The sequence below is a fragment of the Myiozetetes cayanensis genome, unplaced genomic scaffold (genome assembly GCF_022539395.1).
Source record: "Myiozetetes cayanensis isolate MyiCay16 unplaced genomic scaffold, myiCay2020 scf14, whole genome shotgun sequence".
In the NCBI taxonomy this organism is placed as follows: Eukaryota; Metazoa; Chordata; class Aves; order Passeriformes; family Tyrannidae; genus Myiozetetes; species Myiozetetes cayanensis.
This window is the reverse complement of record NW_026087048.1, coordinates 9,723,120-9,750,321: the sequence shown is the minus strand read 5'-3', so window position 1 is coordinate 9,750,321 and position 27,202 is coordinate 9,723,120. Positions and strand designations below refer to the sequence as shown.

The following is a 27,202-nucleotide window of genomic DNA, read 5'->3' as shown; positions in this document are numbered from 1 at the left end:
TTAAAATTTTATAGAAGAGTTACAGCTATTCATATTTAATTGGTTTTTATAGAGTAGATATAAATACATAAATATATACACTGTTTCTTATAAGAATAGAACAAATGCCCATCGAGAATATTTCAATGCTCTAACTAAAATTGAACTTGCAGCTTAATCTGCCAGTCAAGGGAGGTGACTGTCCCCCTCTGCTCTGCACTGGTGTGGCCTCACCTTGAATATTGTATGCAGTTTTGGCACCACAATATGAAAAAGACATTAAGCTATTAAGCTATTAGAGAGCATCCAAAGGAAGGCAAGGAGGGTGGTGAAGGATTTGGAGTTGAAGCTGTATGAGGAATAGCTGAGGTCACTTTGTCTGTTCAGCCTGGAAGAGACTGAGGGGAGGTCATTGAGGTCTTCAACATCCTCGTGAAAGGAACTGGAGGGGCAAGAACAGCTCTCTTCACTCTCGTGACCAGTGACAGGACCCAAGGGAACAGCCTGAAGCTGAGTCAGGGAAGGTTTAGGTTGGGTATCAGGAAAAGGTTTTTCACCCAGAGGGTGTTTGGGCACTGGAACAGGCTCCCCAGGAAGTGGTCCCAGCACCAGGCCTGTCTGAGTTCAAGAAGTGTTTAGACAACACTCTCAGGCACATGGTGTGACTTTTGGGGTGTCCTGCACAGGGCCAGGAGTTGGACTCGATGATCCTGATGTGTCCCTTCCAACTCAGCATATTCTATCATTCTGTAATTCTGTATTTCATCTGAGCTGTCTCAACACAGATTAAGGGGTCATTCAGGTCCACTGGGAGCTTCAGGATTCAGGAGCCTTCATTTCGTGATGAATGTGGTGATCTTCTTAATGCTGGGGGTACTGAAATGTTTGGAAAAAAAACATAGAAGATGTTTTGTATCAGAAATGGTGTGGCCAGCAGGACTGTGATCATCCCCCTCTGCTCACACTGGAGATGCCACACTATGAATCCTGGGTTCAGTTTTGGGCCCATCATGACAAGAAAGACATTGAGGTCCTGGAATGTGTCCAAAAAAGGGCAACAAAGCTGGTCAAGGGTCTGGAGCACAAGTCTTGTGAGGAGCAGCTGAGGGAGATGGGGGCCTTCATCCTGGAGAAAAGGAGGCTCGGGGAGACCTTATCCCTCTCTACAACTCCCTGAAATGAGGTTGGAGCCGGGTGGGTATAGGTCTCTTCTTCCAAGAAACAAGTGGTAGAATGTTAGGAAGTGGCCTCAAGTTGCCAGGGTTTAGATTGGATATTCGGAAAAATTTCTTTATGGAAAGGTTGGGAAGCACAGGAACACACTGCCCAGGGGAAGGGAGGAGTCACCATCCCTGAAGGGGTCTAAGAACCATGCAGATGTGGCACTTGGGGACACGGTTTCGCGGCGTGGTTGGCCGTGCGGTGTTACTGTGCGGCCTCGATGACCTCAGTGATCGTGTCAGTGATTCAGTGACGGCGGCGGTGCCTGCTCTGTCATGGGGGCCATTGCGGCCATGGCGGCCATGGCGGCCGGGCGGGGTCTCCATGGCAACGCGCACAGCCCCGGCGCGCGCGTCCCGGCCGCTCCCCTCCCCCGGCCGCGCGCGCCGCTCTCGCGAGAGCGGCCGTGGCGGCGGCGAGGCCGAGGCGCTCGGGGCCCGTTTCAAACCGGCGCTCGCGGGGCCGCGGCCCGGCACGACATGGCGGAGAGCGACAGGGCCGAGGCGGCCGCGCCGCGCAGGGCCGAGGAGGCGGCCGGGCAGCAGCCCCCGCAGCCCTCCCTGCCGCAGCAGCAGCAACCGCCGCCCCAGCAGCAGCAGCAGCAGCAGCCGCCGCCGCAGCAGCAACAGCCGCCGCAGGATGAGGAGGCGGCCGCGGCGCCCGGGAGCGGCGCGGGCAGCGCTAATGGCGTCAAAATGTGTGTGAGGGCAGAGCGGGGCAGGGCCGGGCGGGCGGCGGGGGCAGCGCGGGCCGGGGCGGCCCGACCCGCCGTGCTCCGGGCTCCTCCCCTGCGGGGCCGGGGCACGGCCGGGGCTGGGGGCCCCTCCCGGCCCGGGGAGGCCGCGGGCTGGGCACGGGCACGGGGGGAGGTCGCGCTCGGGCAGCGGCTGCGGGGGCTGGGCCCTGTGGGGCCTCCCCGGCGGGCAGCCCTGCGGGACCCGTTTCCAGGGGTGTCCGCATCGTTTCTGGTGCCGGTCACGTTTCCACTCGTGGCCGGAGCGGTGTGTTCTGTAGAGCCGCTGAACTACTCTTTGTTTACGCGGGGGTGGTGAGGCAGCCCTGCAGTGATTTACTTTTTAGAAACAAAAAACACACATGCGTGCACGAAGTTTTCTTGTAAATTGTAACATTTTTGTACATGGAGTATGCAGATTGTGCTTTGTCTAAAAGAAACATAGTATAAGGGAGCTGGAACTACCAGTTCTCTAGAACAATACCATGAATAACTTTTTATGTGAGGGGTTGCTCTTGATGTCAGGCTTTGAGAGTTGATACTCTTTGCATGAACTAGGTTTTGGCCTCAGATCATTAGAGCTTCCATATCTCGGCTAATCTCATTCAAACCTTGGAGGGAAAATGGATTTATAGTAGACTTAACTGTTGCAGTACATCAAAGCTGTTGAGGTCTGTTAAGTTTTGACATGTTCCAAGCAGCCTAGCTCTGATACTGTTGTGTTTAAAAAAATGCACGTGGGATCAACTTCAGTATAAAGTTGGAGGAATAAGGACATAGTTCATATCTTTGACTCCCTGTGAAATTTAGTTTAGTTTACAAGTTATAAATTTTACATTACTATAAAGCAAAAGTTGCGGTTTTGCTTTTCTCCCCCCTCAGCTTCCAAACTACAGAGATTAGAATTGAATTTCCACAGGAAGATTGTCACCATTTTGCTCCTTTTAGGTGTGTAAATTTTACTGTCTTTTGGGGTTGCTGCTGCTGAAGTAATGACTTAATTTCTCTGTATCCCTCTTGACAGCAACGTCTTCCTTTTCCTCCAAAACCTCACAAGCAAATGAAAAATCCCAGGCATTCCACGTGGTAGAAATCACAACTTGAAGTCTGAAAGTGATGCAGAGTTCTTGGTGACAGAGATACAAATCTTGTTCTTTCACATAGAGTTTCTGGTCTTCCCCAAAACACACGTACAAAGGATTAAGGTGTCAGTGGGCAGGTGCATTGTACTACTTAAATTATCAGTAACCCGGTTTGATTAGCACTCGTTAAATTGGAGAGGAATCCTGATCTCAACTTGCACACTTGCCTAAGTTTATTGTACTGAGCAGTGGGAACTGTTCCACTCAGCAAAGCTGAACCAATCCATGTGCTTTGGAATCACATGTTGTGAACTTGCGTTTCTGTCTCTGCTGATCTTACTGTGGACATTTGTGAGCACAGAAGTAGAAGTTTGTTTTTTAAAAGATCAGCTTTTAGGGCTTTCATGTTGGTGTATCTTGTGCTAGTTTTGTTTGTGGAAACCTTGTCTTTTGTTTCCAAAACTTTATGGAAAGTTCAAAAGCTTTTTTTTGCCAAAGCTGTAATTGCTCTTGCTAATCAATGAGGACATGCCTTTTTTTTTTTTTTAAGAAATAATTGTAGATTTTTTTTTCAATGCTGGAAATTTGCTTGTGATTTCAAAGGCAAATATTAATTAAATGTATAAAATGTGTAGCTCATACAAAAGGTGAAGACTAGAAATTACTATTGTTTTTCCCTCAAGAAAATGTCAGTTCATAGATTCTGAGGCTGTCTTTTCTGTGGTCTGTAGGTGACTACCATGACATGCTTTGAATGTATTATTTGATTGAAATTATTTTTAATATTCAAGGAGGAGGGTAAGAGCTATAAAAGGATCTCTGCCTCCAGCTTGTTCACTGGCCTGTGTTGGTCTTGGCAGATGAGTTTTGCAAGAAGAATTGTTTCTTTAATTAATGGTCTATTTTCAGGAGACTGGCTGTGATTCCCAGACTAAGTGAAGTGTCGTCTTGTTTCCCAGATTTTGGAGTTTATGCCAAACTCGTATCCTCTTTGCTCTCTACTGATTTGTACAGCCAGGTCTTACAGAGCCTGTGGATTCCATATTTGGAGACCTGTCTGTTCCTGTGCACTGCACTGAGCACCAAGGGGCTGTTTCATAATCCTTTAAGCAGGAAAGAGCTTAAAAGGCTAAAGAGAATCCATTGCTCTAATCCTAAAACTTAAGGAAGAACTCGGATTTTTACTGGGAGTCTCATTGGGCAGGAGTTTTGCATTTGCAAATGGAACTGGATTGGAAGGAACTGATCTGACTGGAAAACCTGACACTCTGCTCTTTCCTTCTGCTCTCCTCTCCCTCCGGCTCTCCCTCTCTCTCTCTCTGCATTGTTCCCTCCATTTCACTTCATTACACAGCCACACAAGAATTATGTTCTCACACGGGCAGGATGGTGTGGAGGAGGGATGATGCAGAGGGAAACTGGAGGATGCTTGAAGCAGATAACATGTCATTGACTTGAAACGTTTTAAATTTTACAAATACTTGGCCCAGAGGAGTGTCCAGGCATTTCCCAGTTGCTAATCTTCTCTTAATCCCCTTGTAAACACAAGGACTGCGAAGTTCATATTGTATGAGTATTTCAGAATTGGGGAAAAAATCGTGGGAGGAATATGGATGCGTTTGAATTTATTCCTCCCTGGAATGTGGCCAAGCTTGAGCAGATAATACATGAAAGGCTACTTGCATGTGCTTGTGAGTGCAAGATTTCCACTTATTAACTTTGCAGAGAGCTGAAAATACTCATCTCAGTTAATCAAAATCAGTGATCTTACCATTTGTTGTGGTTGTAAAACTGAAGTGCTTGTTTTGGCTAATTTTCCACCAGCAACCTTCCAAAGTGTCAAAATGAGATAAAAACTAAGCCTTCTGAAATGTGGGAAATAAAGTAAAGGCAGTGATGTAATATAAGGAGGGTTCACAATCAGTTACTTCTGTCAGTCCTGTAGGACATCACCTTCTAATTGTTCTAACTCAAGTGGCTAATGCTCGCTTTTTAAATAAATGTTTGTGTAAAAATACTTTTTAAAGCTTCTCTTTAACTAAGTAGACAGTGATATGTGTCTCTAAGTATTATCTGTTTAGTGGGCCACATTTGTGTGGCTTTATTCAGTGGATTCTTTCAGTGCAGCAGTTCTCCTGTTTTAAATAACAATTCAGGCACCTTGAGCCTCTGGTATTATGTTAAATCAGCTCGGGATAGTAACAGTGTCGAGAGTGCCACAGAGTTCTGAGGTTACATCCAATTCTGGTCAAAGTGTATTGTTTCATTGAAGTTGAGATTTGGGCTGCTTTAAAAGAGAAGTAGAAAATTTTTTATTAAATTTTAAAAGGGGAGCAGCTGCTATTGGTAAACTTTTGAAAGACCGAGGCCAGAAGTCTGTTTATTGTTTCTACTGGATAATATCTGGTGACTTAATTAGTCTTAAGTGCATATCAAGTCTTAATACATCTATTCCCTATGCGTTTAGCAAGTTTTCAAACTCTAGTAGTGCTAAACAGTGAGACTGAAAAAGTGTTTGTTGTTCTTAGTTGAATTTTAATTTCTGTCTAAAATCAATCTAGCACAAATTGTGAATAAAAATTATTTATGTGATAGATAAAATACAATGTGATTTACAGCCTATTGGAGTTGATTTTGATCTATTATTATTACATTGAATAAAGTATACTGAGCTGCTTTGTAACTTGTTTTAACTCTAACTTTGGGCGTGAATATTGTGTAACTTGGCCGAATGTGATGTGAAAATTGTGGAAGCACCAAAGCATGGGTGCTAAGAGCTGATTTTTCAGCTGAGTCATTCTATTTTGGTATTTGTGGTAGTCTGCAGATAGTGTCTTTGTGAATCTTGACAGACATGATGCCCTGAAACAGGTTGTCCAGAGAATTGTGGATGCCCCATCCCTGGAAGTGTTCAAGGTTGGCCGGGGCTCTGAGCACCCTGAGCAGTGAGAGGTGTCCCTGCCCATGGCAGGGGGTTGGAACGAGATGATCTTTAAGGTGCCTTCCAATCCAAACCTTTCATGGATTCTTTGGTTCTGTGAAATGGAATGTAACTGAAATAGCAAGCTGTACTTTCTTTACTTAATATTGTAATGTTATTTTTTTTGTTTGAGATAAAACAATGTATTTTGGAATTACCCTCTTAATGCGAATTTATTTTTCCTAACTTGGAAAGCAACATTTGACATCCTGGAAGTTCTAATAGCATAGAGGAGATAGGCAGATATATAGATATATATAGATAGGTAGATATATATACACACACACACACACATATATATATATATATATACATATGTATATATATATAGGAGCTATGGTGATCTAATGATCCAACACAAGACTAATAGTGTTTTTGTTTGGATTTTTTGTTTTTTAATCTAGGGATAATGATGAGACAGCAAAAGAGGGGAAAGCACCTGTGAAAGAGAAGTACGTTGCAAAAGCGAAGGCAATCCCTTCTCTTGGAAACAAGAATAGATTCCACCCCTATTCCAAGGAGAAGAATGCAGGCTCTGGAGACAAGAAGGCCGTTAATCGTAATAGAGTTTTTATTAGCAACATCCCATATGACATGAAATGGCAAGCTATTAAAGATCTTATGAGAGAGAAAGGTAACTTATTCCTTATAATACACTTCACCTAGAAAGGGATAGGACTCAAATGCAGTGTATGTGTCCTTTGAGCCACACAGATTTGATTTGCCTTTTTTTGTTTTGGCCTTTACTTGGTACATCTATCTCCCTTCCCTCTCTTTCATCCGAGACAATTGCATTGCAGGGTAGGATGGGTAAATGAAGTGCTCAAACCTTCTGCCATTCTGGTGTGACAGTAGAGAGTATATGCATGACCTCATGACTTCCTAAAGAGATTGTGTTTCGTCTAGTTGTAGTTTTTGTAGTTTTTTTTTTTCTTCAAGGGCTATCGTATTTAAGCAACACATTACGTGTGTTAACATGAACAATAAGGGATGTTCAAAAGTTGTTTTGTATTTCTTTGGTGGAATCTGGCTGTGGCATTAACCTTGTCTGCATTGTCACTACTGCCATGACTGCTTGTCTGGAGATTTGTATTAAAAGCTTGTTACTATTGTTGCAGTTCTGATAGAGAAATCTTACTGCCCCCAAAATTTTGTTTTAAGTTTGGGGTAAAATAATGATAATATATGGATTTTGTAAAAAGTTAGTTCTGTGTTTTCCTTGAAAAATTGATTCTTCAAAAGTAATGCAAAGCACACTTGGCTTTTAGGCTGTGAAAAATGCCAGTACCCCCTTCTGTAACTGCTGGTTTATCTGTTGTAAGGTGACGTGACTATTTGATTGGTTTATTCACTGAAACTTCCTACTTTAGAAAGTGAGTCGCTTGCTGTGAAATATTTGATGTGTAAATTTGGTTATTATTGAAGGCAAACTTATGATTGAAGATATTCAGGTAGAAAGTCACCTTAAAACAGGTGTTGTGAGTAGGATGATAAATGTAACACTTTCCAGTGAACGTTGACGTTTCATTTGTTAGGTTAAGGGACTCTGTATATCTGAATTTGTTCACCAACTATATCATACTGGCCAAAATATGATCTGTAGTATGAATTAGGTTAAATATAGTTGTTTGTTTTTAGCTTTTGAGAATGTGGCTGCTGCATATTTCTGAAAATTAGCTAAATTACATAGCCATTGACAGGAGGTACGTTGGTCTGGTTTTGATTGTTGGTGAATAATAGGTGATTCTCTGTAGACTTGTGCACAGGGGCACAGTAAAGAAAGATACTGGTGTTTAAATGCATTGTCTCTTGGTATTTTCCCTTTGTATGTCTTATGTAGTTGGTGAGGTTACATACGTGGAGCTGTTTAAGGATGCTGAAGGAAAATCAAGGGTAAGTGCCGTGGGCAACAATCTGCTAGAGGTTTAAAAGTTCCTCAGCAGTTTTATTTTTGTATAATACCTGTACCAGTTTTTGGAAAGTAAGTTTCATTTTTACACTGATTTTCATTAAGGTAGCCTTGAGGATTCTGTACTAGAAGTAGTCTGACACTTTCATGCAACTCACACTGGCTGGCTGTAAAGGACAAAGTACTTCTGTAAATGTTAACAAATGGCATTTACTTAATCCTTCTTTTTAGCCAGCACCTTTGTTTTGGTACAAATTGTTTCATATAAAGGAGGTTCAACAAACCACTAATTTTACTTAAATTCTGTTAGTGTAGTATTCTCTTCTTGGGCCAATGAGTATAAAATGTTAGCTAAGAATATACTGTGTGAAGTGCCTGATTTGACAGCTCTGCAGGGTTGGTACTTTAAACACTGGATTAATGTATTTGCTTTCCTAAAACTAAATGGAAGGAGATGGTCGGTAGCCAGCAGAGTGCCTGCAATGAGGCACTAGGAGTGAAGATTGTTAAAGCTCCTCTGTCTTCTTAAAAATAGTCAAAAGTTGGGCCAATAGCAGCTCTGAACCTGCAGTGAGAACATGAGAAATGCAGGTTTGAGTCTTAGCTGAGGTTGCATCAATTGTTGTAAATTACTTCTTTAATACTAAAACATGCTGTCAGCTTTGCTATACTTAAAGCAATCCTCTACTCTTTGCTTTATTAGAAGGATTCTGGTGCAGTCAATCAGGTTATTTTCTTACAAGGTAATTTCTCAATTCTGCTGTAATACTGAAGAGGTATGCAGACTCCTTGTTCATTGTACTGGTATACCTGATGAAGGTAGATTTGAATTCTTTAGTCAGCGGGTAGCTTTTAATGACATGATGAGTGTCTTGATTGGTTTTTGGTTATGTTTTGGGGTTATTTTCTTTCCACCCTTTCCCTCCCACCTCCTCTCCCCAGTTGTCCTTACATGGATCTGTGTGGCATTTTTCCAATTCTGGTTTGACTTTAAGAGAGTAAAAGACAATGTATTCTCTTGCATTTGAAAGGTATGTATATTGAGAAAGCAGGAGAAATTCAGATTGGCTACCACTAAAGAACACGTATTATGGATTTTGAAGCTGAAAATAACTTGCATAGTTATTTAACAGTGAGCTGGGATCTTAAACTGGAATCTTCATTGCTCTGTTATATGTGCTGACTGACTTCTTGTTTGCTTGTTTTCTCTTTACATATGATGACAAATCTCATGGATGTAGGGTTGTGGGTAAGTTTCTTTTTTAAGTGTGTAGAAACACACTGATATTCAAACATTCTATTTGTTTTGGCATTTTGGACTTTATTGTAATACTCTAAATGTTTTGTTCTCTCTAAGTGTGGTTGAATTCAAAGATGAAGAATTTGTTAAGAAAGCGTTAGACACTATGAACAAATATGATCTTAGTGGAAGACCCCTGAATATTAAAGAGGTATGGTTATTGCTGCTGTTTTGAATTTGAATTAATGAAGATACTGTAGATGAGTATCTACAATGATAGATGACAATACAGTGTTTTGAGAATCTTACATATGTAATTTCCAGTTTAAGTTTTTATGAAATTTTCTTAATCAGCTGAAGTCCCTCTTGGCTTGCAGGTCAGCTATGCCAAGTGAACTGGCAGAAAGTGTGTCCTGGAGTCAAAATAATCTAATGCTGTTTTTTCTTTAAAACAACTTTAACTTCATATTCTTACCTAAGTGTCATCAGATCTTTTCTAGCTTGAATAATTAATTCTATGTTTACATTGCTTACCTGCCTCAAAATATGGCACAGAACAAGCTAATTGTTAGAATACTACACATGTGCAACAAGGGGGCTGAAGTAGAGAAGTTGTGCTGCCTGGAAAGTGAAATAATGCCAACATTTCTGTTGTAGTGTACTGTATCACAGTATCTGATGCAGTTCTTCTTGTCCTATTGCAGCTTTAATAGTGGTATTAATAAATAATACAAACCCACCACCTAATTAAATTAATTCCGTTCTTGGAGGAAGGTGCCAGACTGACAGTCCTTTAGCTTGAAAACTTTTCTACTTGTCCACAGGGTAGGTACAGCATGTGAAATGGCAGTGCTTCCTCAGCACATGCTTTGCCAATATACCTCAACCCTCATCTGAAAGGACCCACCTCTAGAGGGGAGGGCATTAGGTCTCCATGCTAATTTGATCCCTCTGACATGGACAAGGATATCAGCTGATAATTTTGATGGGTTTATGTAGAATTTCAACAGTACTTTTTGTTCGTTGCCAGTCCTGTTGTTGCTCATTAAGTGGCTTTATTTTTGCCCACATTTCAGGATCCTGAAGGTGAACATGCTCGTAGGGCACTACAGCGTGGGGGAGGACAGTTTCCAGGAGGACATGGACCTGATGCAGCACCTGGAATAATGAATTTACCACCTTCTATTCTCAATAATCCAAACATTCCTCCCGAAGTTATCAGTAACTTGCAGGCAGGCAGGCTTGGGTCCACTATTTTTGTTGCTAATGTAAGTTTAAAACTGCATTTTATATCTTTAATATTTGATCTTTGTAAGACATCTTATACCTGCTTAGTTCAGTTTTAATATAAAGAGGAAGTTGGAAGTTAGTTCACAATTAGTATATTCAACTGAAAATGTTGTAAATACATATTTTGGACATGGAAAGATACGTTAAACTCTCGAGACTAACATGCACTTATAATTATTGAATAGTTATTTGTTGATTAGAAATATTTTATACATCTTTTTGCTATCTATTTACAACTGCATTTCTTTTTTATTAAATATACATTTCAGTTTATATTGCTAGTTACTTTAGACTAACTTAATGAAGTTCCAACAAATATAACAGTGTAAGTTCTTTATTTGCAAAAAAGACTACTATGTCTGCAGGAGGGCTTGTGGAAGTACAGGTGCTCAAGATCCAATCCATTCCTCAATGTTAGTATGTTAATTAAAGTAAAATACATGTACACAGAATAAATTTTTGCTTTTAGACTTTGATTTAGTGTGTGTATATTACAAAATCTTGGCTATTTACATTCATCAAGCATTTTGTGAAGCTGAGGAGTTAACAGCAATGCAGAAAATCTCTTCAAATGTAATTGCAGGACAGAGGTGTGCACTGAAATCACTAATATGTTTCTGTGTGTCAGCTTGACTTTAAAGTTGGCTGGAAGAAGCTGAAGGAGGTGTTCAGCATTGCTGGAACTGTGAAGCGAGCCGACATCAAAGAAGATAAAGACGGCAAGAGTCGAGGGATGGGAACAGTTACCTTTGAACAAGCAATTGAAGCTGTTCAAGCAATATGTATCCTTGGGTTTGGAAAACAATTGATCAAGTATGGATTAGTCTTTAGTGGCTTTTGACAGCATAGTTTTGCAAATGGTGCTTATTTGCCTAGTAGCTTGTGTATAAGAAGTAGAGTGTAATACTGTGCAGATTACATTTCTAAAAATGACTGAGTTTACTGCTAAAGTCTAAAAGTTCCTGGTGGTGTTGAACTAAATTAAAATATCTGGGAGTGTGACAGTTTTTAAACTGACTTTCATATACCTAACAGCTTGCATTGCATCTACTGGTCTTTGAATTGGCATTCTAAAGATCAGGTAAGGAAAGATAAGGATTCTAATTATGGTACAGAAATAAAATAAGTTATTACATTAATTCTTCTTAAATAGTAAAATTGCCTTCTCTAGTTAGACTCCTTGACTTGCATTTCTTCAGCAATGTTCAATGGACAGTTCCTGTTTGATAGACCCATGCATGTAAAAATGGTGAGTTGCTTATGTTTCTTGCTGCCTTATAATGTCTCTGCCAAAACATTGAAAGGATCATGGCATGACATCCTTGTTTTTTATTAGGATGACAAATCAGTTCCTCATGAAGATTTCCGTGTTGCAGACAGCAAAAGCTCGCAGTTACCTCGTAAGTGCATACTCTGTTTTCTACTTCTCGCACTTAATATGTGGTGATACATACTGTTCTGGCACAGTTTAGTACTTTTCTTGGCATAGTTTAGTAGTACCTTTGCTTACTATGATCTCTGTATGATATAGAAGAAAATCTCTCTTCTGATGACACTTATTTTGTTGTTTTCAAGGTGGTCTTGGTGGCATTGGTATGGGACTTGGACCAGGTGGACAACCCATCAGTGCAACACAGTTGAGCATGGGTGGTGGAATGGGGAGCATGGGTCCAGGAGGTAAATCCACATTCTTAATTTTTAAGTTATACAGTTTAAAATTGTCACTTCTGTGTTTGGAAGAATGACAGACTTTTGATAAAGGAAGCCTTGTATAGTGTGATTTAGAGATTTTAACCATCTGTGAATTTTTAAAAATCCATGAGGATCTTGCCTGTCTTCTAAATGTTGTTTTTTCTTTCTGGTTTAAAGGTATGGGAATAGACGGTCCAGGATTCGGTGGAATGAGTAGAATGGGAGGCGGTACGTGCAGTGAAGTTTTTTGCTTTAAGTGTTTCTTTAATACTGTATAGAAAACACTCTTCCTTATTTTACAGGACTTGCTGGATTTCGTGGAATGGAAGGAATGCCTAATATGGGAGGATTTGGAGTCAACCGAATGGGAGGTAGTTGAACACCGTTCCTGTACACTTCTAGTTTGCTAATATTTATTTATTGAAAACTCTTCCTTTAGGGATGGATAATATAGATGAGTCCAAAGGAAACAGTTGTCTGAGTGGAGGCTTAGGAACTGGCATGAGAGTAAAATGTTTAATAGATGTCTCTGACTTGGGCATTCTATTTAAACAAGCAGGTGTGGAACAAGTATTGTAGGAGCATAAACTTGGGTGTTAATAACAGAATATTCCTGTTTTTTTGCCTTGTTCTCCATAGAAATGTTCCGTGGTGGAATGGGAGCAAACATGGAAAGAGAATTTGGTCGTGGTGACATGGCATTGAACCGTGGTTTTGGAGAGTCTTTTGGAAGGATGGGTATGGTAACTGCTAAATTTTTTGTGGAAAATTGCATCCAGAGGAGGGCCATGAGGATGGTGAAGGGTCTGGAGGGAAAACTGTAGGAGGAGAAGCTGAGGTCACTTGGTCTGTTCAGCTGGAGAAGAGGAGACTGAGGGGAGACCTTGTCACAGTTACAGTTTCCTCGTGAGGGCAAGGGGAGAGGCAGGCACTGATCTCTTCTCTGTGGTGGCCAGTGACAGGACCTGAGGGAATAGCCAGAAGCTGTGTCAGGGGAGGTTTAGGTTAGATATCAGGAAGAAGTTTTTCACCCAGAATGTGGTCAGACACTGGAACAGCCTCCCCAGAGCCTGTTTGCAAATGCATGGTGGAACATTGTTTTTACTGCAAATCAGGTAGCACTGGATAGGAATGATGAATTTAGGTGCCCTCAGTTTTCTTCCTGCCTTCTGAGCTCATGCAGCTCAGAATAGTATTTATTTGCTTCTTCTGAGGCATCTTTGTTTTGTTTATAGATGATGTTCTTGTTGACAGTGGGGTTCCCTCAAAGGAGTTACTCTTCTATCTTCAGAGGCCTGGAAGTGCTTAACAGTAGAGCCTTCTTGCACTTTGTTACTTCGCTGTTACACAGATGAATGACAGAATCATTAGGCTGGAACAGACCTCTAAGATCATCGAGTCCAACCTTTAACCACCACTGCTGAGTCCACCACTAAACCAGGTCCCCAAATGCCATACCTACATGTCTTTTAAATACCTCCAAGGAAGGTTAATTCCTCCCTTTCCTTCCTCCACCTGTTCCAGTGACTGACAATCCTTTCTGTGAAGAAATTTTTCCTAATATCCAATCTAAACCTCCCCTGGTGCAACTTGAGGCCATTTCCCCTTGTGTTTTGGGTGAAGAGACCAGACCCCCACAGCTCTGCAACCTTACAGAGAGAGCAATAAGGGCTTCTCTGAGCCTGCTGTTCTCCAGGCTGAAGATCCCCAGCTCCCTCAGCTGCTCCTCACAAGACTTGTGCTGCAGACCCTTGACCAGCTTTGTTGCCCTTTTTTGGGCACACTCCTTCTTGTCATGACAGGCCCAAAACTGAACACAAAATAATTATGTGGAAGTGATAAGAACATAACAAGCTTGTCCTTTGAGCTAGGCCTAATGCCTTGGAATTAATGTCTTAGAATGTATGCTTTCACTCTGGCTATTTGCAACATTGGATAAACATCTGTTTCCTGAGTGAAAATGCAAAGCCACTCTAGTTATAAATGTTCTTGCAAGCAGCATGCTCTGAGTCTTCTGGTAGCACGCTGGGTTTGAAATGCATGCCCATGGGCATTGTGAGAAACTGGTGTGGGAGTCTTTCATTCAGCAGACACAGCAAGCTTCATCTTGCAACCTGGCAGCAGTCTTACCATTTAAATAGTGTTCTGAGAATCAAGATTAGAGTTTCCCAACTTAATCTTAAATAAATTACAGTACTCACAAATACAATAGTTAATAGAGACCGTGTTTAATCAGGGAAGGCCCTACTGTACTGTTACAATATTTAGGTTAATGATATTTTAAGAGGAAATAACTGTGAAGGTATTTGGCTTTAGTAACCTTGAAACCAGGGAGGGTGTCTTTGATTGAGCTATGGCATCAATTAGTGAAATTGAGGATGTTTGATTTGGAGCAGAATTGCTGAATTTTTGTACTGTGAAGTTCAACTAAGATGAAGCCTTGAGTTTTGAGGTTGTCATTCCCAATGTGGGAAATGGCTCATTTAGTTTTGTCATGTTTGTGCTGCTGGCAGACTGTCAGATGGGAGGAGAAAAGCTAGAAAGAAATCAGAGTAGCTTAAATCCCATAGTAGAAAGGGTGGAACTAAAGGCACAGGTTAAAGTGTTCTATAGAAAAATACTGCCAGATAACACTGAGATCAGTGCACTTCATCAACATGTGCTTTGTTGTTGTCACTAACTGCTGGTTTCAGCGTATGTCACTTCATTATTTTTCTCTGTTTAGGTGGTGCAATGATTGGTGTTTTTGCAGGAGGAATGGGAGCACCTAGCATGGGCCCAGTAAGATCTGGAATGAGTAGGTTGACTTGTTTCAATAGAACATAAATGCGTAGGCAATGTCGTGATGTGGTGTATGTGTAATTGTATCAGAGGATTTCCTTGTAGTGTAGTGTCTTGCATCTATGGAAGAAGTAGAGTTCTGGTGCACATGACTGCAAGTCTGATAGTTTTCAAAGCTCTTTTGTTGAGGTAACAGTTCAGAAGAAAACTCGGTAATACAGTCTTTCCCGTAATTCTGGTTTTGAAATGGTTTTAACTTCTAGTTTGGAGGGAGAGGTGATTAAAGTAAACTTGTGTTCCAGAAAAAAGACAGATAGGCACATTTATTTGTGTAAACTTCATGAAGCTGAACCTCATTAATCAGTCATCATTGAAATAAAAAAATCAGGCTTGAATTTCAGATTATTACTCAGTTTAATTTTGTGCAAAGCTCCAATACTGAGTTTGTATTGCAGCAAATATCTGAGTTCCTTAGGCTAGACCAGATGAGAAACTAAAATTTTGCTAGTGCCAATCTTGAAAGGCATAAGGCTTAAAAAGAATGTCTCTCATGACTGCTCTTGATAGTTTTGCTGTATATTAATTTTTAATTATTAATCCAGAAATAATATTGAACGCCATTGCTCTTAGTTCGTTATATAATATATATTAATATATTTCATTGCTTGTATCATAGGGAAGTCCATGCTCTTTACAGTGCTTGGCAGTAACTTCTGTTTTCTGCAAAACAGTGCCTTCTGTGGAAAATTTTGTCTGTAGGTGTGGCTACTGCTGCATTAAGTAAAGCTCAATGTAAATGCAGGAAGCCAAATAAACAAGAGTGTATTTGGTCAAATTATCTGTATCTTAGCATTGCCAGTTATTTACTTGATCTTTTTAGTACAGGGTGTCACATTTTTATTAATTAAACAGGACAGCCTTTGAATCTGAATTGTAGTGTTCAACATTTTGCTACATTAGGTGGTTATGACTAACAGCTTGATGCAGTTTGGTTTTTTTATTTTAGAACTGACAATTTGTGTCTTGTAATGCTTTTACAAAATACTTGTGTTTTTATTACTAAAAAGAGATTTTTATTTTATCCTCCATTTCTTTCTCTGCGTAGGTGGTGGAATGGGTGGTATGAACAGTATGGCTGGAGGAATGGGAATGGATCGGATGAGCGCTGGGTTTGATCGAATGGGACCAGCCATGGGTGGAGGCCTGGACAGGAACATCGATATCGATCGAGGGTTTGTGCCTGGCCCCATGGGAAGTGGCATAAGAGAGAGATTGGGCTCTAAAGGCAACCAGATATTTGTGAGAAATGTAAGCAATTGAATATATAGAAACCACAAGCTTATTTTGTGTGTGTATTTGATTAGTTGCGCTTTTTCTGTCTCTAATATTTTGTTATCAATAATGCATTTTCATTCTAGCTTCCTTTTGACTTGACCTGGCAGAAGCTAAAGGAGAAATTCAGTCAGTGTGGTATGTATATGAATCTTGCCCCTGCTCAGCTCCATCAGCTTCATGTTTTATGTGGTGTTTATTAGATAAGGACAGGAAGACAAAACTGTTGCCTTACTCTGAAGGACAGTTTGGTGAGCTTAATCTTTCTTACTTCACCCAGCTTTCTTGAGTTATATAAATAATTTTTAGGCATGGCAGAACACAAGACCAAGGTACAGTATAGGCTGTGTTGGCTCTGAGTGCTCACCTGCTATAAACTTTTACTTACTCCATTAATAAAATTACTCTTTGAGATTTTTCTTTTTTTGACGTGTCCTCTGGCCAGTAAGAGGATGCAGGGACCTGGGCCTGTACAGGTCATGCATTGCTTCAAGAAATGGTGCTGCTTACTTCAAGAAACATCAAATCAGAGTTAGTAGTTTTGCCAAAGTGGCAGATTGGGTTTTTTATGCATATAGATGATCCTGATTAGCATCTCTGCAGGCTGTAATGTTCCCCTTTATCTTAAGAAATAAGGGGCCTTTTGATATAAGATAAAGGATTGCTACAAATATTCAATAATTTTTTTAATGTAATTCAGAAAAGTTTGTCTTTTCACAGAAGTAAATGAAAAATAAAGCTTGGTTATAGAAATACATGATGTGTTTTGAAAACACATTTTCAGAACAGAAAGCTTTAACTGAATTACAGGATGATTTTTATTTTGGAGAGACAGAAAAGACAAATAATCTAAAACACTGCTGATGTTAAGCTGTTTGCAGATTTGATATTAATTGAACTCACAGTTCAACTATGAAAAATTATAAGGTGTTGATGTTTTTTTGTTGCTGGAAGATATAGTGCAACAGGTTTTTCCTTTTTTAAGTCTTAGATGCCTGGCAACTTTCAGATTGTTCAGAATTTGTTTTTTTTAATCATGTCTTTTTAAGCTAACAGATGTAGTAATTATGCTCAGCTGCTTTTAAGAATTATAAGCAACAGATTGTATTCATCTGCCAGTATCATAAGGAAATACAAAGACTGCGTCTCCCAATGTTCAGTTTCTTTCAGTGAAAGGCCAGTCTTATATGATATTTAAAAATAAAAAGCCATGTGTTTTAGTGAAAAGTTTTTTGTTCCTAGTGGCATTCTGGGGCTCAGGAGGGATGTGCTATAACACACCATAAGCGAAAATTCATTAGCTCCAGGGAACTGAACATTCTCAGAGGTACCAAGGCATCTTCATAAAAGTAACGCCTTGTGAGTTGGGTGTCCAACCTCAAGAAAGCTTGGCAAGAAGTGAACAGCGCATATTAGTTATCCACCACTCCTAACCCGGTAACTGCATTGGTTTAAAGACTTCAGTTTTGCTCTGCAGCTCCTTAACAAAACTGTCTGATTGTGGCTATTGCTTGATATGTTTTTGTTTTGAACAGTGTGGACTGGACTGAGCTGCAGTTCAGTTAATGCCTGTCAATACTCACCCTTCTGTCAGTGTCTGTAAATGAAACACAAACTTTTCCCTGAGTCTTACAGGGCACTTTGTTTCAAACTTGAGGTCAAATACAGGCATAGTTACACTTCATCTTAATGCTGGTGTGAAGATTTGAAATAGTGGATCTTAATTTGGATTCTTCACTGCTATTTTGTCCCGTGTCCCCTTGCTGGATGAGTGAATGTACCATCAATCTGGAAGTGCCAATTTCATATGTTCCCCTAGATTATACTTAGAAATGCTTTTTTATCACTTCTGAGTTCTTTAAGTTGTTAGTGCACTGAGGACTTGAAATAACTGCTGTTTAACTTATTTATTCAGGTCATGTAATGTTTGCAGAAATAAAAATGGAGAATGGAAAATCAAAGGGCTGTGGAACAGTCAGATTTGACTCACCAGAATCTGCTGAAAAGGCCTGTAGGATAATGAACGGCATAAAAATCAGTGGCAGAGAAATTGATGTCCGCTTGGATCGCAATGCATAATTTAAAACTGTGTGTTCAGGAACATTCCTATGTCTTGTTTAGCTTCTCTATCTTAGCAAGTCATTTTTAGTAACATTGTATGCTTACAAAAGCTGTAAAAAGGAACTTTTAAATCCCACCAGCCTTTAACAGTATAGTGTTTAATATACTGTGATACTTGTTAACTGAATCTTACAATGTTTGGTTTTTAAAGACAATTTGCCTGATTTTTGTTGTTTTTTTAGAGGCACTGAGCACCTGCAGGTCCCTGTTGACCGTGGAAGCTTTGGATGCTCAGTGCCTTTGGAAAATTAGGCCAAGTGTCTCTAGTCATTCAGTTTAAATGAATGGTTATACTGTTTTTAATAAAATAAGCCATTTTCTCTGTTAATCTCAAGATTGCATAGTGGGATTTATTTAGTGTTTTATGATTTTTACTTTTGCCCTCCAGTGTGTATCAACATTGTAATGTAAAAAGTAGATGTCTTTTTTTTTCAGAATTTTGGTTTTATATGTGCATTGTAGTCATACTGTAATTCTTAACTCTAAAAGAAAGGGCTCCAATTAGGCTGTGATGTTTTTGTTCTACTTAATATTACTTTGATGACATGACTTAGTTCTGTATATAAGACTTAGAGCCCAATGGGAGTTTGGAGTTGGTTTTTTATTTTATTTTATTTTATTTTGACTAAATGAAGAAACTGATCTTTTCCTCCTGTTTTAATTTTTTTCATCAGTATAATCACTGATTAAAACTAGTTACCACAGACCCTTGTAGGATTGTTTCCTATGATGCCAAGTTCATATAAAATTGCTAGTACAGTAAATACTAAGTACAGTACAAGACAAATTGTTCCCAATTTTTTATCTATTTTCCAGCCATTCAGGTGAACTGCCAGAAAAATAAAAACAACAGAACAGATAAGAGAAATGGCTGTGTATGTCAGACCACTGCTGCTCACTTCTATGGGTCCTGATGTATTTATGAAGGCAGTTTTTATAAACCAGGGTATTCCCAAACAGAGCATATCGAATACATTGGATCCTACAATGTTAGACATAGCCATATCTCCATTTCCTGTAAAAGAAGAAAGGCAAATAAGTTTGCTTAATTGTATTGGATGAAATTGCCAAACTGTTTTGGAGGAACAGACTGTCAGCCCTCAGTTTCTCACAGAGCACCCTTTTCAGATTTTGCATCGAAGGAACTGTAGTCACGATTCTACAGAACACGGTTTTGGGTACCAAAAGCATAAAAATATCTCCCTAAATCACCAGCATCTGCACAGTTGCACTTAAAATAAGCTAGACAGGCTGTTATAAGGTCCAGTTAAGTTTAAAATACCAAGACCTACAGTTGTGTTCTGCAGTAAAACTGTAATACTTGATCGACAACAAATAAACCAATCTAGAATCCTTCTCTGAGATACTCTGAGAAGCTTTGAAATGTCTGAGCCACAGCTTTTTCAGGTAAGCTATTTATTTATTTTTAGTAAACTTAAGCTCTAGAATCTGGAGCACAAATTTTGAAGTTACTCCTTGAATTCCTGGAAATGTTGACTAGAATTCTTTTTTTTTCTTGGTACCTCTTAAACACATCCATTGGCATGAGGCAGAATACTAAAATCTTTACCTTTTCGAGCCACCAGCACACTTGCAACTGTATCTGGTACGCTTGTTCCTGCTGCTAGTAATGTGAGACCCATTACTGACTCTGGAATTCCCAGTGTTTCACCTGCAGTTGATAAATAACAGTAGAAATGGTTTTAGTTAGGTTACATCCAAAGAAAGTGCTTTGCACTTTGTTTGCTGGAGAAAGAAGTAGTAATCATACAGTAATTTCATATGGAATGTGTCAGCTAACTTGACTACATATGAAGTGACTAAATCACAAAGTAGTTAAAAGCAAGAGTAACAACAAATACCATTCTGTCCTTGTTCAGTCAAATCAAAAAGGAACTGTAGTATAGTAACCATCTTAACAAGTTTCTCAAAGACCTGTGTGGAATGTCTCCAGTGGTCAAGACAATAGCAGTTATGAATTTTTTCTTGCAGATAAAGTAGATGTTTAAATATCTAACAAATAAGTACTTTTTTTTGCTCCCAACTTTAGCAAATATGGTCTCTCTTATGGTTTTGGGCATCTCATTAGTGTTTGAAAGACTTATGAAGCAATAACTCTTTACAATCACCCTCTCTAAAGGGGAAGGGGAAAAGCACATGAATTTTCTTGGGTAGGAGGGTTGTTAAGATATTAGGAGAAAACTGTCTCAACTACATGTTTACCATTTCACTCCAATTAGGAAGTGCTTAGATTTGGAAGAATCAAAATGCAGAATTTTTATATGACTTGTAAGTACAAGTAACCCTTTGGAAGTGTGAGTTCCTTTAAGTAAATACTTGTTTAAATTAAGAAAAGTTTTAATCTGTTTCTAAAAGGGCAGCTTATTTTTCCTCACTGTTAATTTTTCTTAGCCCCACATGTCCTGTAACCATATTACTTTCTCACAGGGATTCTTCAAAACCATTTTAGCAGTTGTACCATTCAGAAGGGTCAATATGCTGAAGTGTTTGACACCTCTGTTCAAGCTATTAAGTAATGAGTTTTTCTTAAACCTTTTTCTTCACTAAAAACGATGGTAATGTTTTTTATTGTTGAAATCTGAATTATTACTTGCAGTATTTCAACATGAATAAGAACAATTTTAATAAAATAAGAGGCAGTGCTCTAAGCTAGGTCAGCAATGCTTGCTTATTGCTTACCAGCTTAGTCTAGAGCAGCCCAGTAAATTTGTGTTTGAAACTGTTGGGTCAGAGGGACTAACATGATCCTGTTGCAGAATTTGTACTCTCTTTATCCTTCCATTGCTCCTAATAGATTTGTAGGATGAGGGACCAACAAAATCAGCTTTTATAAACCATCCAGGCTGGAAAATAATGGGTCAAACCAAGCTGAAGTGAGAATGAACCAGCCTTATGTACCCAACAGTAGTTTCTAGCCCTCTGAAGGTTATAAGACAGAATATAAACTCAGGAGAATCTAATTGTTCTTTTTATTAGATAGATTTATCTTCTATTTAATGTCTAGGGTTGTTTTCTTTTTTCTGGCAACTGACCATAAAGATAGAATATTCTTATTTTTCTAGCCTTTAGTTAATTTTGTGTATCAGTGGCAATGTCTTGCTATAAGTAGTCAGATTTTCTTTGCTAGCAACAGAAAGGTGTACTGAGGTTTGGTCTTGACCATCTAAGTTTAGTCCCCAGCTGTGACACCTTTGTGACATTCTGATAGACTGATTATGCAACAATAGAATTTTTGAGTCAACCTTCATGAAGGAATCTGGACTTGAATATAATGTGTGTGTAACTTCTAGTGTTTTAACATGTAAACAGAGCATATTTTACCTAGAAATAGTGGGCCAAAGACCCCAGTACTGCCTGTGATGACTATTGAAAGTGAACTACTACACTACTGTACCTGCTTTCATATGAATTAATGCTTTGTCTTGTAGAACAGCAATAACTTTGACTTGAATCCTGTTTCAAAGGCTTCTAGCATCCAGACAGTGAACCCTCGCTCTTTAGATACAACTGCAAAATTATTTGACCAGGAGGTGAACGTGGTAGTTGTTGTATCCAGCCATTTACCAGTAATTTCTCAAAGGTTTACCAAACGTGTAGGTCTGTTTCTGCACTGAACAAGGAGTTATTCATATCTGAGCTAGCAGAATGCTTGAGTAGGATTAGTGAACTATAACGTGGAAATGGCAAGCTTTGTAAAATTTCTTTCTGGTTTAGAGCTTTGTTTTCTGCTTGTTCTTAAAATTAAAAACTGGATTTCTTTAAAGCTGACTGGAGAAACAGTGAAATGAGGAGACCTTTAACACCTTAAGGTACTTTTAGTAGAATATTTTTACACACAAGTTCATACCCCTTCCCTCACTTAAACACAATCCTTTCACTGCTTCAGTTTTTGATGATGCACATTTGTAAAAGATTTACATACACACACACCAAGAATGGTTAATAAACACGTGATGCTATAGTTGAAATAATATAGTACAAAAATTTGAGACTTTTTTGGCAGTGAATGCCAAATATGTTACTATAGCACTCATGAAGAATACAGGTGTAGAAATAACAGATCTTTTCCAAAAACCGTAACCTGTAATTCCAGTCTTTGTGGATTTTGTGTTTGTCAGCCTTCAGCATGACAAGTTTATTGCTGTGTATCTAATTGTTTCCCTTAATGAGCAGTTTAATGAAACTCTCTTTTTAAATATAGGCTGGTTTTTTGTAGCTACGTAAACAAATCCTCCTTCCTCTCATGGTGAGCTGTGTGAAGCAGCTAAACTCAAAAGTATTCCATCAGTAGATGGAAGAGGGTGGCCAACTAAGCAGTCAGACATAACTTTCTGTTCGGTTTTCTTTGTTGTGGTTTTTTACAGCAAAGTCTGAGTTGCTAAACTGACTGTTGGTTGTGGAAAGGGAAATTTCACAGGGAGAAAACTGTTCTTTCAGTGATTCTTGGTTGGTTGACCCTGTATAGCAGCAGCACTTTGGGTACCTACCTGCTATTGTTATCATCCATACAAGAACATAAGTTATTGCAGAAATCCATGCTGCTGAAATTAAAAATGTCACCATGAACCAGTTCCTCCAAAACTGCCTTCTGCAATCTGGTATAGTCAAATAGAGTAGCGTAATAATGGGAAGGGATAACACCCACAAAATTCTCTTCATATCCGCTTCAGGCATGGTGAAGACATTTGGATGATCTGTTGAAGAAAAAGTAACTATTTTAAATTGTAGCATTAAGTTTGAATCTATAGCATACAGTCTGTTACTGTCCTCTATTTGTGAGAATACTGAAAAAAGGTGAAAAATACCTCCTTAAGTTCCAGCTGTAGTATTGCCCGGTACCTCCATCACTCTGGACTAAATTCTGAAATCAAGTTACTCTTGGGGAGATGTGGTGGATTCGTAGTGCTGAACACTTTTAAGATTCAGCTTGAACAGGTGCTGGGCCATATTCTCTAGACAGTGCTTTCCCAGGAAAGGTTGGACCAGGTGATCCCTGGGGTCCCCTTCCAACCTGGTATTCTATGATTAAAATGTTCTTTATTACCACATCGCCAAGGTAGATGAAAAATTAACTTCTCTATAAAGGTTTACCCATAACATTTACAAAAAAAACCCAAAACTACTGGGCTTTTTGCCTGAGAGGAGACATGGCCTGTGGCCACATCACAGCTACTCCTTCTGATGTGATGCATATTTTGGGCTATGAATCTGTCACTGTCATAAGAAAATAGCATATATTAGTACAGTACCAGCGTGGCTTTCAGGTGATAGTGCATTTTACGAGCAGTGTTGCTGGACAGTTTCAAATATACACAGCAAAGACTGATAGAAGTTCTAATAAGACAAAAATGAGCAACTATCCTTACATTCCTCTAGCAACTAACTTCATATAAATACCACTAGTCCAATTTTGCTTAATTTTATATTCCAGGTTAGAATATTATTTACTTAAATACTATGCTGGAGTTCTTCTGTGAACAAAATCTTAAAACTATCTCAGAATCTGCTCTTGATTAGAACTGATGCAGACAGGCATGCAGAGTGCTAGAGACAGCTGTAATAGTGCTTGTACCTCCAGAGATTTCATCAAGCCCATGTAAGCTTGTTGAAAGGTGAGAGTAGTCCAGCTCATCCTGAAAAATTCCACTGTCTGTCCTTGACTGCTGACGGATTAGAGGTCCACTCTCTTCCCTCCATCCAACCAGTGGCTGCTGCTCCGCATTCTCTTCCATAGCTTTTGTAAAACATGTACAGCAGGGACTGAACTTTTTCATGAGGTATTGGTTGATTTTAATGTCAAAACACAGTATCAGAATATAACACCCATATATCAATAACAAGGATGCACTTTCATACCTAGAATGAAAAACAGGTTTTATGTAACATGTAGTATAAAAGAACCCAGTGACTGGTATAAGTAGAGAGAGAAAATTTGCATGAGTAGCAAAAGGAAAACATACAAAAGCATCTTATTTGCAGTTGTATGGCTGATGTCATGGAAGTTTGTGAGTGTCCCCATGTCTTTCAGCAGTTTGATTAATTCCCCTCCTCTGCAGAATCTTTATTGTGTATTGTATAGCTGCATGTTTCCCAGGGAATCTTACTGACTGAACATCTTCCTGATGTTTGCAAAACTGAGTCTTCATGTGATGGTTAACTTAGAAACTTCAAGAGATTTAGTGCTGGACCTGACTGTCTTTTTGAGGTAACAAGAGTTTTGGTGTTGATGGAAGAGTTACAACATCATAAACTCATGATCATCTGGCAGACAAACGTTTTTGTGAACAATTCTGCTATGAAAGGAAAGGCTCAAAAGGAGTAAATGATGAACACTAATTGCTATGCCAGAACAGTTGTGACAGAAATTGTGAAGTCTGTACAGACAAACCTATGCAGATCAAATTTTATAAATATGCAGGGTTTGAATGTTTAGGTAATAATCTTTACAAGCATTGTGACTTTGTTTTTTAAAGCCAACAGGATGTTTATTTCTGTTAGTGAATGGCAGTTCAGGCTACTTGAAGTTTGGGGGTTTTTGTTTGTTTTTCAAAACACTGTCTCGCTAATCTCCAGTCAAAATGAATTCAACACAACTTGTGCTCTTACCAGTAAATTCTGTTGTCAGAGATCATCGCAAGGACTGCTGCTGCACTGATTGTATATACCAGACAGTCTCTAAACAGCGGCCAACAGGATAGCCTGGAAACCTGCAGATCAGAGTCATTTACTTTTCTTAAACCTCTCTGTAATACTTTCACTAAGTGCTGTAAATGCTGCATCGATATGTTGTTTCTATATTATGTAAAAATTTAAGATTCTTAGGAATGACTTAAGTATGATATTTAACAAGTTAGTGTTTTTAAAAACTTTCATAGCAAGTTATCTTAAAACTGATTACATGCTGGTTTTGCTACTAAATAATAAACTTGGCAGTTGTCATAGTAAGTCTCCCTTGGCTTTTCTTGGAAAATAAGAATAGAGAACTGCTCGGCTCTTTGGAGCGGAACTGTCAAAGTTGATACATACCACAGTGGAAAACAGTCCACAAGCTGCAGAAATACCAAGAAGATTATAGATTGCTGATCCAAGGATGGTGCTGACGCCAATATCGCCCTTTGTCACGAAAGCTCCTATAAGGAAAATGACTTTCTGGTATGTTTCAGTTCAACATGCAAGGAAAAGAATTCTAGGCTCTAAGAAGTCAAAACATATGTCTCTTACCTAGAAAAGCAGTGACAAGTTCTGGAGCAGAGCTTCCAGCAGCCATAAAGGTTGCTCCAGCCACATCCTGAGAGAGGCCAAGGCCTGCGTGTAGAGCAGAATTGATACTTCAGTAGCCTTACCCTTTACTTGCATTAGTATATAAAGTTAGATGCTACTACAGGTTAATAGAATGAACTTCCATTACTTTTGTACAGTCAGTGCATTTATTTGAGATTCATCAAATGATATCTTGAAAACTAGCCTCATTTACTGGGCTAGTTTATTTCTAACTTTGCTACAGAAATTAGTTTAAATACCAGAAAAGAGGTACTGATAATGAATTTTGAGATCATGTGCATATCTCTTGTAACATAGGCATTTGTATGCAGGCTTTAACTGTGTTTCTTATGGGTAATAATTGTGGGGAAATTCCATGGACTGGTGTGATATTGTTACATGATGCATATCAAGTCTATCATCTGTTTTCCAGGGAAATCTATATTACTGCATCTTCACATACCAGAAACACTAGTTACATGCAAATTAGTGCTTCAATCTTAAAATCAAATTGTCCCTTTGTATGGACAGTATAAAAGCCTGTGTCTTGCTTGAAAGAAATGAGATTTTTGTCCTGGTAAGTTGACTGTTTCTGAAATGTAACTCACTCTGGGGATCAAGTCCTCCACAAAAGAAGAGGGATTTCTGGCCAACCATGGAGAGAGTCTGGCAAATGCTTATTTATCATCAATTAAAAAAATAATCAGCTCTACAGCAGTGTTTAAGCTTACATTTTCTGTAAGTGTTCTGATTTGGAGAATGTTTTCAAGTGTTCAGGGACGAGTTTCCCCTAGGAATTTTTTTAATTCCTGGCAGAGAAAAGCTGAATTCCCAGCCAAGACCATCTCTTTAATTCAGTGGTCTGCTGAAGCCAGGGGAATTGATACAGGTTGATTAGATGTCAGAGAACCATTGTAACCACAGTATTCCTTTGTTTCCTGTGTCATACCTTTAATATGTAAACAGTAGCTCATCCTGATACTTGTTCACTACTTTCATAGAAAGAAGCTCTAGGAAGGTGCTAAATTCCTATGTTCTAATACAGGGAGAGGTTTGGTTTCTTCGTTTGGTTCCACACACCAGCCTTCCCCCATACTTTTTTTTTTTTTTTTCCCTTTTACTAGTAATCTGGACATGCTGCTGTGCACCCCAAAGTTACATTGCCAGTTTAGTTAATACTGAGGAAGTGTTAAGATCTTCCTTCAGTCAGAAAGAAAGCAAATACTAAATGAATACCTGTGCAGTTTAATTGGAGTAGGTTTTTTCAATATTGATCCTGTGTATCAAATTAAATACTGTACTGATATATCTCTGCAGAAAGACTGAAGCTTGCTTAGTTTGGTTTCAGAGCACTCAAACTTTGAAGGTTTTTAAAAGAGAATGTTTTAAGAGAATGTTTAAAGAGAACTGAGAACCAAGCTCAAGTTTTACAGGGAAAAGATCAGGATGTCACTTACATTCACTGATGATCTCTAGGGAGGGTAGGAAGTAATCATCGCACACGATGGACACGGCCAAAAACATGTACAGGATAATTATGAAGTAGATAACGATCCCTCCA

The 27,202-nt window shown here is 39.2% G+C and overlaps 2 protein-coding genes across 3 annotated transcripts; one reads left to right on the top strand and one right to left on the bottom strand.

Moving 5' to 3' along the window:
- The first annotated feature begins 1,664 nt into the window (after positions 1-1,664).
- Positions 1,665-25,322, top strand: MYEF2 (myelin expression factor 2). Of its 2 annotated transcripts, XM_050309121.1 has the most exons (17): positions 1,665-1,897; positions 6,400-6,629; positions 7,836-7,888; positions 9,146-9,153; positions 9,262-9,355; positions 10,221-10,412; positions 11,063-11,216; positions 11,634-11,683; positions 11,771-11,834; positions 12,010-12,111; positions 12,304-12,354; positions 12,429-12,497; positions 12,766-12,864; positions 14,852-14,923; positions 16,013-16,215; positions 16,326-16,377; positions 18,155-25,322. In XM_050309121.1, exons 1-17 carry the CDS (start codon positions 1,680-1,682, stop codon positions 18,316-18,318), a joined length of 1,875 nt encoding a protein of 624 aa, XP_050165078.1. In that variant the 5' UTR covers positions 1,665-1,679; the 3' UTR covers positions 18,319-25,322. The 2 variants fall into 2 exon arrangements, with proteins under 2 accessions (XP_050165078.1, XP_050165079.1); XM_050309122.1 differs by lacking the exon at positions 14,852-14,923.
- Positions 18,958-27,202, bottom strand: SLC24A5 (solute carrier family 24 member 5). The gene is made up of 8 exons (XM_050309123.1): positions 27,099-27,202; positions 25,603-25,686; positions 25,408-25,511; positions 24,988-25,088; positions 23,954-24,237; positions 22,869-23,075; positions 19,931-20,032; positions 18,958-19,375 (listed from the first exon to the last, which is right to left on the bottom strand). Exons 1-8 carry the CDS (start codon positions 27,163-27,165, stop codon positions 19,053-19,055), a joined length of 1,272 nt encoding a protein of 423 aa, XP_050165080.1. The 5' UTR covers positions 27,166-27,202; the 3' UTR covers positions 18,958-19,052.

What these genes read in the sequence shown, in the direction of transcription:
- SLC24A5 (XM_050309123.1), bottom strand. Translation starts at nt 27,165, where the DNA reads ATGTTTTTGGCCGTGTCCATCGTGTGCGATGATTACTTCCTACCCTCC. An exon ending in TCTGACAACAGAATTTACTG is followed by an intron (nt 24,238 to 24,987) that starts GTAAGAGCACAA and finishes TTTTCATTCTAG; the next exon opens with GTATGAAAGTGCATCCTTGT. An exon ending in ATGGATGATAACAATAGCAG is followed by an intron (nt 20,033 to 22,868) that starts GTAGGTACCCAA and finishes TATCAACTGCAG; the next exon opens with GTGAAACACTGGGAATTCCA.
- MYEF2 (XM_050309121.1), top strand. Translation starts at nt 1,680, where the DNA reads ATGGCGGAGAGCGACAGGGCCGAGGCGGCCGCGCCGCGCAGGGCCGAG. An exon ending in AGATCTTATGAGAGAGAAAG is followed by an intron (nt 6,630 to 7,835) that starts GTAACTTATTCC and finishes TGTCTTATGTAG; the next exon opens with TTGGTGAGGTTACATACGTG. An exon ending in CCACTATTTTTGTTGCTAAT is followed by an intron (nt 10,413 to 11,062) that starts GTAAGTTTAAAA and finishes TCTGTGTGTCAG; the next exon opens with CTTGACTTTAAAGTTGGCTG.